The sequence below is a fragment of the Lepisma saccharinum genome, unplaced genomic scaffold, assembly GCF_977018435.1.
Source record: "Lepisma saccharinum unplaced genomic scaffold, izLepSacc3.1 HAP1_SCAFFOLD_739, whole genome shotgun sequence".
NCBI classification, from domain to species: Eukaryota; Metazoa; Arthropoda; class Insecta; order Zygentoma; family Lepismatidae; genus Lepisma; species Lepisma saccharinum.
This window is the reverse complement of record NW_028143405.1, coordinates 49,706-63,673: the sequence shown is the minus strand read 5'-3', so window position 1 is coordinate 63,673 and position 13,968 is coordinate 49,706. Positions and strand designations below refer to the sequence as shown.

Sequence of the window (13,968 nt, the reverse complement as noted above, 5' to 3'; positions counted from 1 at the left end):
TTCTTGCTTATACCACACATTAGTTTGATACCTAAACTACCTCCCAGAAAATGACTCTTTCCTTCAACACTAGGTGCATGCGCACTGATAAGAGGTATAGAGTATCTTTGGAGTTGATAATCTAAAGCTGTGTAGTCACAACAATGTTTTCAAAGCAGGAAGAGCAGAGTTGGATAAAGATTGAATGTGGCCGCAGTCATACAGAACGACAGTGTCCTCATGGTCTTCAAGAGATATGTGAGGAATCTGCATTGCCTGCAACCTGCATTGCGAAAGAAGAGGCGATATATTTTGCTGCTGAATCCTCTCTTCATTTTGCAGGACATGCTCGGGTGCATGTAGGCCAACCTGTGCTGATTTGTTATCTCGATGAGGATGGCAGGTGCTCTACCATCCACCATCCACCCAGATCTTAAGCCCCTGTGACTTCGATTTGATCCCAAAGGTGAAATCACTGGCAACAATTGTACACAATGCTGGTGACTACATCAAAGTGCTGTAAAAGAAGTTTCACAGAGGCATCCCTTTCGTATTATTTGTAAATAAATAGTCACCACTATTAAATCCCCTACCAATGTATTTTTAAGGCATTCGTAAAGAACTTACTTCATAATGGTGCAAATTTGGATCAAGTTAATAATAAAATAAATGCATGAGGCAAGTGAAATATTATTTATGGACTTGGATATTGATATCTTACTACAAAAATATATGTTACTATGTTTATGTATACACAAAAATTCTACATGAACAGCAGTTGAAGCAAGTTAATCAAAGAGATTTCTGTAGACCTAGAACGTTGTACAGTGTCTCTCAAAAGTTTTAGGACAACGACATTTTAAACTAGGCAACCCAATTTACACAAGCCGTTGGTGGGTTGCGTGCAGAGTTAGGCTCAATTTCAGGGTTGCCACATGCACAATAGATATTTATAAAATACGCGAAAGAAATATAAACAAGTATTATTGTATAAAATTATTAAAAATATCACTATTATATCGCAAATGACAAAATTATTTCTGAAAGAAAAAAATAGCTTTTCTAGTATTTCATCGCTGATGAGTCTCCAGTAAGGAAAAGAGGTGAGAGGAAATGAAAGGTTACAAAGGAGAGGAGAAAGAGAAAGCGAAAGGAGAAGAGGAAAAGTAGAGGAGAGAAGAAAGAGAGTATAGACGAGGAGAGGAGATGTAGTGAGGAGAATGGAAAAAGATTCGAGGTGAGATGAGGAAAAAAGAACAAAGAAGAGAAAAGAGGAGGAAAACGAGACGAGAGGAGAGGAGGAGACGAGAAGAGGGAAGTGAAGAGTAGAGTAAAGGAGAGAAAAGGAGAAGAACGAAAAAGAGAGAATAGTGTAGTGGAGTCGGAAATCTAAGACAGGAAAGGAGATAAGAGGAGTGGAGAAGAGTGGGATGGAGATAAGATGCAAGAAAAGTAGGGAAGGCGATATGAGATAAAAGCATAACAGAAAGAGGGGAGAGAAGAAGGAGAAGGAACTGGAGAGAAGAGGTAGTTGCAGAAAATATCCAATAACATTTTGAAATGTATTGGAGAATATATTAGATCGGTGCGAAATGCTTTTTGGCTGAGTTCAGAGCAAGTTAAAATCTTCCATGTAAGATCTTTGATTTTACCTGCGATTACACCACTAAAAAAATGAACGTAATTTTTAATATTTATTCAATTTTTCTCTACTTCTCGGTTCGTTGAAATGGAGATTTTGTAATTCAATATTTCCCCTCACCCCATCGTTAATTCCAAACGGAATCATTCCATTTCACACGGCGTGGACAATGAACACAATGGGATATGTATAAAAGTTACGAAAATTTTCTGCCACCGGAAGGGTTTGAACCTACGACCATCAGTTTGACAATCCTGAACGATAGCCACTACTCTACAAGCTTTCGCTCCTTATGCCAGGTAGAAGAAGCTGACCAATGTGGAATATAGATGTAACTCTCCTGCATGTAATGTGCAAACAAGTATTGTTTGTAACAAAGAAAACGAAAGTACTACGACTCGGCGAAAACATTTAATGGGGAATTGCACATGGTGAGTTTTTCATTCGATATTTGCGGAGGTATCATGTGCTGAATTGCCACACTTATAAATAGTTATTTCATTAATATTTGTCAATGTCTTGGAAGCAGTACACAATTATCATTAGAGTATCATAATTCACGACCTTATATATAAAAATATCCCATTGAACGTGTGTCAATTCATTTATTTGTTTATTTTTTTTATAAATTCCATATGGAGAACAATGTAGCCACTATATACTGCTATTATAAATAATGTTACCATGCTCTTGTTTAATGGAAGGGATATTTTTTAAGGAACATCTAGTATGGAGGATCGAACGTGGGACCGCAATGCTTTCAAGAACTCTAACCAATACACCACGCCCTTTGTTTCTCTTGGAGCTACAGTTCCTAATTATTCTGTCGCCTCAATGTTGTAAACGTCATCTGCAAAAAAGAAGTTAAATACTCAGATATAGCTCTGTACTTCTAGAATTACTTTATTCACATGCATTTGAAATTTAACTCTGAATTTCTTTCTTCGTATTACGTAGTATATCTAAGCTTGTGAATATATTTTATTTGTAATTTTATAACGGTTTCATGAACATCTACGAAATAGTTCATTATAACTTGGAATATGGTGAATAGATATGAAATGTCTTGAAATTAATTTTCGACCACTAGATTTTGGCAAGGGAATTATGTGTGATCCATTTCCAGTCATTCATTGCTTAAACAAACGTTTTAAAACTATGTGGAATTTTTATTCTGGGATATGTTTCTTTACTTGCTACATGTATGCGAACTACACTCTGTCCCATTTATCTCTGGAGCAGGTGAACGAAGACAAGTATCTGAGCAGCGATGAACACGTGAGAGGAACGGGATTGCATGGAGGGAGGAAACCCACTTCAGTTACCAGCCTTCCCAGCAGCGTGCACTGATTCGCTCTGTGAACTCGATCCCCTCTCTCCACTTCTCTTCCACTATGCGCGGCTTTGCTCCAGAGATGCTGGGACAGAATACAGTTAATTGTTTCTCAAAAGGTATCATCTATCTCTGTATGCCACACATTTAATTCTTACTCACATGGAAAAAAAATGTCAATTTGTATTCAGGGGTAGTTTCGCAGTTACAAACTATTTTGGCCTTGATGAGAAGTTTAGTATAAGTAGGCATTTTGTTTATAATTTTGAAATTGAGGTCGTCTAAGGTTGAAATCCTCATATTTAGGGCTTGAACTCGTCACCTAAGAGGTTGAAGATCGTCCTCTACTTTGTGCGTGACCTTCTTTATTTTTCTATTCATTATTCATCCTCATCGTCACGATTAGCCAAAGGTAAAATAAGAAAAGTCCTCCTCCGTGACCGTGCGGTCTAAGGAGCTGTGCTTTGGACTCCGACTGCAGGACGGCATGGATTCGAGTCCACCTATGCTCACTTTCTAGGTTCTCAGCCAGTGTATGGGACCGGTAGCAACCCCCAATTGTGAAGAAATTGGGGAGCTACGAGTGTGTAGCGTAACCCGGTCTCGGAAATCTCCTATGGGGCATGTTCCTGGGTAAACAAAAAATAATCGATCAGACAATTCGATTATCGAAGGTGATAAAATAACCTCCGGTTGACCAAGTTGCCAATATAAATAAATGGAATACAGATTGTCTTCGAGCTTACATTGTTAAAAAGGAGCGGATACACGTATTACTAACCCAATAATTATTCAATACGGTTTTTTGTTTGTCAGGAATTCTATTGCATGTTGAGCTGGTGCCTACCTAGCCGCTTCTGATGAAATCTACCATTCTTCAGATTCTCTTTAAAATTCGACTCTGGTCACTTGTAACGTGCTGGGTGCAGACACTTTGCATCGAAGCACAGTGTTTTGCGATAAGAAGCGGCCTTGAATAGCGTGAGTGAGTCACTTTGATTGCGAGCAAGCTAGACTACCAAGCTTGTCTGCCTTTGAAAACCAAGTCATTTGTTTCATGGTTTCCGAACGCGATTGCTATTGTAGAAGTATATATTCTCTCAAAAGAGCAAGAAAGGAAATTCGACCAATGTTCTCTCGTCGTTCAAAACCAAATATTATCTATTAAACGAAAAGTTTTCGATTGTCAATAAACGGTTTAACCTATCTGAGCATAAGGTGAAGGTAAATACTAAATTTAATAGAAAGGTTCTCCAAAATTTCTCTTCCACTCTCTACGTAAGGTCAGTACCCAGGGGAGGGGCCATGTGGGCCATGCTCCCCCTCGAACCCTAAAATATTTAAATGTGAACCTAATAATAAATAAATACGAAAATTACATTGTCGATTTTTGAAATGTGTAAAAATTTCAATTTTGCTCTTGCATAAATGAATCTGTTTCTTGCGCAAAAGTCTTCAAGCTGCAATATTGGGTGGTTTTAGTTTTACAATCATTGATCCTTGGCTACAGACGTCCGATTCACCGATTTAGTCAGGACAGTGAGTTACTTTCAATCCCTGTCCCGACTTTTTCGAACTGCAATAGTGATGCGAAAATGTCTCTTTATTATTGTTTTTTTTTGTTAACTCACAATTAGACATGATCTTTATTTTATGAATAATTCTAAGTATGCAACATTTAATTTATAAATATATTATTTTCTAAACATAGAATTATCATAACTTTTTAATGGCGCTCGCACTATTTGAACTATTTTGTAATATCTGTCTGTCTGTCTGTCTGTCTGTCTCTCTCTCTCTCTCTCTCTCTCTCTGTCTTCTGTCTATACATATATGCCCATAAATGCAACCGCCCCAGGTGCAAGACCTGCCCCATCCTCATCACTTCTCACACCCTCCAGGTGCACACGGCCACTGGCAAATTTACCCTCCATCCCAAAGGGACCTGCCATGCCTCAAACCTTATCTACATCCTCACCTGCAACATCTGTGGTGATTTTTACCTGGGGGAAACATCAACGCCCCTCAACCTCCGCATCAATAACCACCGCTCCTCCACCCACAACCTGGACTTCACTGTCGCCGTCCACACCAACCACCACAACATCAGTTTCAACGACTGCTTCCGGGTAGCGATCATCCATCTCCTACCCCAACCAGCCAACACCTCTGTTCGCAAAAGATGGGAGAGGGCCTATATATCGGCCATGAGTGCAACCACTCCACCTGGCCTGAACAAGGCCACCCAGTAATGCCCAACCCTCACCCACCCTCCCCCCCTCCCAACTCATCCTACACACACAGTTTACGACGAGCCTTAATCCCCAACCCTCACCCACCATCCCACCCCCTCTCCCAAGTCATCCTACACACTCACAGTTTACGACGAGCCTGGTGACGAAACAGTGTTTTTTTTCGTTCTACGCACCGCTTCTTCTTCGATGGGGACCTGGCAACTCTGCAGGGCCCCAACTTCCGGTTCCGTCTATTTCTCCTCACACCGATGATGCTATGAAATTAGCGAAAATTTTGAATTTTTCTACTGTCCGGTGAGTGTTTCCTTTTACCTTCTTTGATTTTTATATATATATATATATATATGTGTGTGTGTGTGTGTGTGTGTGTGTGTGTGTGTGTGTGTGTGTGCGTGTGTGTGTGCACACACACACATATATATAATTGGGTCTGGCCCCTCCCTCAAATAAATCCTGCGTACGGACCTGGTCTACGTCAATGACAGAAATGCAAGCAATAATCTTATTTATTTTTAACCCAATTAAAGGAAAGTGTAAGCATTTAAAAGAAATAAGAAAGAGCATAACTGTTGCTTTTCCTTAGAAATTGTTGTTCTTCGAGGACGAAAAATTAGAAGGATTTAGTCCAGCACCTTAACACAGTGTCCCACGAGTCTCTCTTGACTCATACTGTCAAATGTGAGATGATTTTATGAATAAAATTTTCCGCCTGTTTACGTGTAACGTTGTGCAGATTTGGTAGTTCACACACGGTGTAATTATTTCGTGTTACCTTAAGCAACAGCAAATACATTTCATGAGACTGTTCTGGACACAAGACTTGCATCAGTAAACAAGCATCTTGTCTGTTACAGTATCACAGGAAAAGAACATCGTCCTGTAATGTTCAAGCCTCTAGATATTTTCCATTAATAATGTCTAATCACAATAATAAGTTAGAAGAAATAACTTGCATTTTCACAACTACCAATATTCTCGTTTTTAATCACTTCGAAAATTATTTCTCGAAGATATCGGTTATACTACAAGAAAGCAAATCAAAATTAAAGTAAAAGTTCAACTACACGTATACCAAACGACATTTACAATATTCGAGGGACAGAATACGTAAAAACAATTGTTGTTTCATTCGAAGGTAAAGGCATGGTGTAGTGGTTCTGCTACCTGGTTTAAGGAGCTAAAGCTTGTAGGGTAGTGGCTACCGTTCAGGATTGTCAAACTGATGGTCGTAGATTCAAACCCTTCCGGTGGCAGAAAATTTTCGTAAGTTTTAGACATATCCCATCGTGTTCATTGTCCACGCCGTGTGAAACGGAATGATTCCATTTGGAATTAACAATGGGGGGAGGGGAAATATTGAATTACAAAATCTCCATTTCAACGAACCGAGAAGTGGAGAAAAATTGAATAAATATTAAAAATTATGTTCATTTTTTTAGTGGTGTAATCGCAGGTAAAATCAAAGATCTTACATGGAAGATTTTAACTTCCTCTGAACTCAGCCAAAAGACATTTCGCACCGATCTAATATATTCTCCAATACATTTCAAAATGTTATTGAATGTTTCACGTCGATAATTTGACCAATGCATCCATTCTTGACGCTCAGAGGATATTTTCTGCAACTACCTCTTCTCTCCAGTTCCTTCTCCTTCTTCTCTCCCCTCTTTCTGTTATGCTTTTATCTTATATCGCCTTCCCTACTTTTCTTGCATCTTATCTCCATCCCACTCTTCTCCACTCCTCTTATCTCCTTTCCTGTCTTAGATTTCCGACTCCACTACACAATTCTCTCTTTTTCGTTCTTCTCCTTTTCTCTCCTTTACTCTACTCTTCACTTCCCTCTTCTCGTCTCCTCCTCTCCTCTCATCTCGTTTTCCTCCTCTTTTCTCTTCTTTGTTCTTTTTTCCTCATCTCTCCTCGAATCTTTTTCCATTCTCCTCACTACATCTCCTCTCCTCGTCTATACTCTCTTTCTTCTCTCCTCTACTTTTCCTCTTCTCCTTTCGCTTTCTCTTTCTCCTCTCCTTTGTAACCTTTCGTTTCCTCTCACCTCTTTTCCTTACTGGAGACTCATCAGCAATGAAATACTAGAAAAGCTATTTTTTTCTTTCAGAAATAATTTTGTCATTTGCGATATAATAGTGATATTTTTAATAATTTTATACAATAATACTTGTTTATATTTCTTTCGCGTATTTTATAAATGTCTATTGTGCATGTGGCAACCCTGAAATTGAGCCTAACTCTGCACGCAACCCACCAACGGCTTGTGTAAATTGGGTTGCCTAGTTTAAAATGTCGTTGTCCTAAAACTTTTGAGAGACACTGTACCATCAAAAGGGCTTTGCACAAAACATGCATGTGCAATCAGAGCCACATTAATCGAATCATACTACCTATGCAAATAAGTTTAAAGATGGCAGCATCAAAATTAGTAAGTGCACCTAGCCTTCATTGTGAGGGAATAATATGTTTAAGTTGAGACCTGTGCAAACTTTCATTGCAGAGTGAGGGGGAGGGATTGTGGATGAGGGAAGTAAGATGCAAATTACATAACAAACCATATAAGCATACCAAATGGAAATGTTTTTTTTAAAAAAAGTATCCACTTACGTGAATGCCATGATAACTTGAACAGACAGCATGAGAAGCAATGAATTCCTTGGTGAAATTCCTCCAGCCGTAAGCCAGGCATAGGACACAGCACCTGCTATGCCTGCGCCACCAGTACCAGATGACCACGTGGAAATGACATTTCTAATTTCGGGAAAAAAGCAATTGTGTCTTAATAAATTAAATCAATGTGAAAGTAGCATGATTTGATCACAATAAAAGATGATGATGAACATGATGAAATGGAAGTTATAAAGCTATAATGTATGGTATTAAGGTCTTTATTTCGCACGGAGGATAATCTGAATTAGATCTGTTCTAAATAGGACTGAACAATAGTCACACAAAGAAATCAAACATAAGACTTAACCCATAATGTATCATGAATTTCCACATAGTTAAAAAAGTCTTCCATTTGGAATATTAATTGAATATAGGATACTTCAAAAGCTGATCAAATATTACACAAAAATGGCATTGTTTCATCTTCTACTGCCCCGTAAAGAAGTTAACTTAATTCATCTGAGATACGAGGGCAATTCAGAATAAAACCTCAGTTTTGTTATCAATGACAGACACTCGTAGATTCAGAACTTTTATTCTACAAATTACAAAAGTACAATATTACATTATTTTTCGACATAATCACCATTCAAATTGAAGCACTTGTCATAACGTTTTACAAGGTTTGAAATTCCTTCTGCAAAAAAATTTCCCTCGTGGGAATGAAGCCACTCTCTACCAGCACCGTGCAGCGTATTGTCCTTGCCGAAGCGGTGCGACGCAAGCCACTGTTTCATGAGCCTGAAGAGCAATTGTGTGACTCTGTTACTGTTGTGGACACGGGTGTCATTAGCTGGAACAATGTTGTATGTATTTGTTCGGTGCAAAATCTGAGCTATAGGGAGAATGATCATAAACATCCCAACGGAACTACTCCAAACGTTCTTGTGTGTGTCCATCGGTGTGCGGGCGAGCATTATCGTGAACCAAAACCACACCGGAAGTCAGCATCCCCCGACGCTTGTCAATTTCATTGCTGACAACAGATGGGTGCCCACTTCTTGCCGCATCATGCACGTTAGTTAGTCCATCTTTAAACATACGACCATTCATATATGACACCTTCACTCATCACGTTTGGTCCATAAACATTGCACAGTTCGCGATGAATCGCAGCTGCCAAAAGGTTTTTGCACACAGAAATTGTATTACTGCACGAACTTCACATTTGGCGGGATTTTTTATTGTAGTGTTCATTTTCAATTGTTGTAGCGGATGAGTCAACTGAAACACAACCTTCTCCTTTCACTTCTCACTGCCTGCTGAACTACTGCGCACAGCACCACAAGACTGACGTCGCTATCCCTAGCTATTTCACGCCTATGCGCAAACGGAGTTTTTTTTCTGAATTGCCCTCGTACAATTAACTGATTTGTATAGCAAAGGAGACTGAACCAGTAGCTTAAAAATTAACAACTTATTTTCAGATAGCGAAACAAATTATATTGTACATAAATATCATGTGAAATATATGAATTATTAAAAAATAATCACCTTTCAAAATAGGCTGAGTAAGATAGAAAGGTGCCTTCTCCCAACCCAGAACCCAAAGCTGTGCAAACTACACCACAAATAGCAACCCATCGAGCAGATGACAATGCAACAAGTAAAAATCCAGCAGCTCCTAGGATGATGACCATGAGCACCCTTATGCTAGAAGAAAGAACAATATTTTAAGTAAAAAATTCTCAACCATATTTTTTGCAAACACTTGAACATAGAAGTTATGTTTCTTGACATACAGTGCTCAAAAAAAGTTTTGCATATTATGATTGCATGCGGTTTGAGTTGCGATATTCCCAAAAGGTATACAATGTTCATTATGTGAGCAATGCTCGAGACAGAAACCGACATAATGGCCCAAGTGAGTTCGATATTCAGCAGATAGAGGGCAGCCACATGATCCCTGAGCAGATTTGAAAGCAGCCCGATGGGAGGCATTGTCCGTGTCTTATCCGCACCAGATTCGAAATGTAACGCTGCTGGAAGAGGGATATGGCCAAGTAGATGTCAATGCCCGTGTTGGAGTGAGCCAAGGTGATGTCTCTCGAGTGTGGAAGAAGTTCAGGGAGACACAATAAGTTGCTAATCGACCAAGGACAGGGCAGCCACGCAAAACAACACGCAGGGAAGATCGGTACGTGGTGATTTCGGCACGTCATAGACCCATTGCAACTGCTACCAGTTTGTGCCAAGATCTGTGGATAGCCTCAGGAGTGAATGTTTCCAATCAGACAGTGCGGAATCGACTTCATGAGGATGGATTGACGTCAAGAAGACTCATACCCAAGTTTCCTCTTAATCCACACCATAAGGGAGACCATGTAAGGTGGGCAACAATGCACAGTGAATGGAGTCAGGAACAGTGAGAGCACACGTACTTTACAGACGAGGTCACCATCAGTTTGCACCCATTAAGCAAAAGCATAAGGGTTTGGAGACTATCAGATGAGAGATTGAACGAGCCCTTCATCCAGGAACGTCACCAACAGCAGGGGGGCTCCATCATGTTTTGGGGTGGAATCATGTTTGGTCAATGTACGCCCCAAATTCCTCTCCAGGGTCACCTGACCGGTCTGATGTACAGAAACGCTATTCTCGAACCCATGGTAGCAGGTTTCTCTACAACTTTGGGGGATGGTTTCATGCTGGTTGATGATAACGCTCGACCACATCGAGCCAGAGTGGTTCAAGAGTTCCTCGATGTGCATGGCATTCGACACATGGTGTGGCCGGCGTATTCACCAGATATGAACTGTGTGGAACATGCATGGGGACACCTGAAACCAGCAATTGTCAGCCGCGAAAATTCTCCTGTGAACAAGGTGCAATTGTGGGAGGCTGCCATTCAAGAGTGGGACAGTCTTCCTCAGGAGAAGTTGAATGATCTTGTCCTTAGCATGCCCCGTCGTGTTCAAGCATGCTTTCGGGCTCGAGGTGGCTAAACACGGTACTGAACTCCCATCTGTTGATCCCAAGCATGCCTGCGAGACGTAGAGCATGGCTGCACTGTTTTCTTTCTGTTTGTATGTCTCCCCTGTACTCTTGGATATGATTCCATGTATCTAGTACAATAAAATGATCACAAACCCTGAATATGCAAAACTTTATTTGAGCACTGTATATACATATACAGGGTGGCTCAATAAGTCACTTAACACCCCCAGTACAACGACACTGACATGGAACGTGAAAATGGCGATGACCAATCGTTATCAGGCCAAGGGGGAACCACATTGACGTCACCCGCATGGTCGGCAGCCATCTTGATGTCTGCCATCTTGAATTCAACTTCAGAAATTTAAATGGGAAGGGGTCGTGCGACATATCAAAATGGGCTAGAATTTCACCAGGAAAACAACTGTGACATTTGTTTTCATCTAACTTTAATTGTTGCAGAGTTAACAATACCACAAAGTTATGGCTCAATAAGTCACTTAACACCCCTAGTACAAGGCCACTGTGGCATGTGACGTGAAAATGGCGATGACCAATCGTTGCCTGGCCAAGGGGGAACCACATTGACGTCACCCGCATGGTCGGCAGCCATCTTGATGTCCGCCATCTTGAATTCAACTTCAGAAATTTAAATGGGAAGGGGGTCGTGCGACATATCAAAATGGGCTAGAATTTCACCAGGAAAACAACTGTGACATTTGTTTTCACCTAACTTTAATTGTTGCAGAGTTAACAATACCACAAAGTTATGGCTCAATAAGTCACTTAACACCCCCAGTACAACGACACTGCGGCATGGGACGTGAAAATGGCGATGACCAATCGTTATCAGGCCAAGGGGGAACCACATTGATGTCACCCGCATGGTCGGCAGCCATCTTGAATTCAACTTCAGAAATTTAAATGGGAAGGGGGTCGTGCAACATATCAAAATGGGCTAGAATTTCACCAGGAAAACAACTGTGACATTTGTTTTCACCTAACTTTAAATTTAAGGGTGATTTCTGCATGGGAGAGTGACACGTCCTTTCCTTTTTGCTTAAATGTTTATTGTTCAAATAATCGTTAGTATGTGATTATGTGGTATTTATTGTTAGACCAATCACTGAAAATGTCCGCATATTGACTTACCGGTATGTACATATCTTGTAGTATTGGTTGGCATGGGAATTACGATTGTGTTTTGTCTTTACATAAAAGTTTAAAAGAGTGACGATGTGAATTGATCATGTCAAGAGTAGCATATTTCCTTTTTCACTTAACTGAACGAAAATGCCACTAACACGTGAGGAACGGATTGCCATCATATTGATGTCAGGGGAGAGAAGTACGCGTGACATTGCCGCAGACTTCAATAACCGCAATCCTGCAAGACAACCGGTGTCACATGTGGCCGTCAGCCAGTTGCAGGCAAAGTTCCAAGATACTGGATCTGTGGATGACAAGCCGTGACATGGACGTCCGAAAACAGCCACGGATGAGGGTACTGCTGTAGCGGTGTTGGCATCATTTGCAAAGTCCCCAACCCGTAGCACACGGAGACTGGCACTGGAAAGCGGTGCCAGCAGGGGTTCAATTCAAAGGATTGTACGTGACCACCACTGGCATCTGTATAAGATACAGCTGCAGCAGCACCTTAGTGAGGACGATCCAGACAGGCGTTTGCAGTTTTGTGAGTGGGCTATAGCACAACTGCAACGTGGCCCTGCTGTCGGTAGCAAGATTCTGTTCAGTGATGAGGCTAATTTTTATGTGTCGGGAGAGGTGAATAAGCAAAATCTGCGGTACTGGTCACCCGAAAATCCACATTGGACAGATCCCAGCAAGGTGACGGGAGGCGGGAAGCTAATGGTGTGGTGTGGTACTTGGGGTTCCCGACTTGTTGGTCCATTTTTCATTGAGGGCAACTTAAATGCAGAGGGCTACTTGCTTCTGCTACGGGAGCAGATCTTACCATCCTTACTGTCCGAGGATGGGAGCTATCCTGAATGGTTCCAGCAAGATGGTGCTCCAACGCACTATGGGAGGATAGTCCGTCAGTATTTGGATCAACAATTCCCTCACCACTGGATTGGTCGCCGAGGGACTGTGGAATGGCCAGCGTGCTCACCTGACCTGACACCATTGGACTTTTACCTCTGGGGACACCTGAAAGCCGTGGTGTATGCTACGAAAATCAGGGATCTGGCCCACTTGCGCACACGCATTGTGGATGCCTGTACTGCAATAACTCCTGAAGTTCTTCAGAATGTGGTAAGGTCATGGGAGAGACGTGTGTGTTGCGCAAGAGGGAAGTCATATTGAGCATGTGTTATAACTTTGTGGTATTGTTAACTCTGCAACAATTAAAGTTAGGTGAAAACAAATGTCACAGTTGTTTTCCTGGTGAAATTCTAGCCCATTTTGATATGTCGCACGACCCCCTTCCCATTTAAATTTCTGAAGTTGAATTCAAGATGGCGGACATCAAGATGGCTGCCGACCATGCGGGTGACGTCAATGTGGTTCCCCCTTGGCCTGATAACGATTGGTCATCGCCATTTTCACGTTCCATGTCGCAGTGGCCTTGTACTGGGGGTGTTAAGTGACTTATTGAGCCATAACTTTGTGGTATTGTTAACTCTGCAACAATTAAAGTTAGGTGAAAACAAATGTCACAGTTGTTTTCCTGGTGAAATTCTAGCCCATTTTGATATGTCGCACGACCCCCTTCCCATTTAAATTTCTGAAGTTGAATTCAAGATGGGGGTGTTAAGTGACTTATTGAGCCACCCTGTATAATAAACAAGAAGAAAACAATTACAATACAAATGACTTGCAATGATTGTGTTGTTTAGTGTTACCTGATTTTGGTGCTTTTTCCATCATGAAGAAACCATCTGCACAAATTAAAAATATGACAAATAGCCCCACATATTGTTATATAAATCTGATCCTGGCAAAATATGTGCTCATAAAAAAAATACATATTCTCTCCCTTCTTTTGCAGTAGACATTTGTGAAGAAAATTCACTCAAACATTCTAACAAAACTCCTGAATTTTACTAATTATAGAATACTCTCAGTTCACAGTCTTTCCAAATTTCATCTCACATTCTACTGAAATACGCAATCTGCCTGTA

The 13,968-nt window shown here is 40.8% G+C and overlaps 1 protein-coding gene across 1 annotated transcript in view; it reads right to left on the bottom strand.

Annotated features, from left to right (window-relative positions):
* The window catches only part of LOC145983280 (battenin-like), a 31,621-nt gene that overhangs the window by 8,970 nt on the left and 8,683 nt on the right, over positions 1-13,968 (bottom strand). The window contains exons 4-5 of the mRNA XM_083116434.1: positions 9,383-9,541; positions 7,826-7,969 (exon numbers count right to left, since the gene is read on the bottom strand). Coding sequence (XP_082972560.1) covers positions 7,826-7,969; positions 9,383-9,541 — 303 coding nt within the window. The remainder of the gene's footprint in view (positions 1-7,825; positions 7,970-9,382; positions 9,542-13,968) is intronic.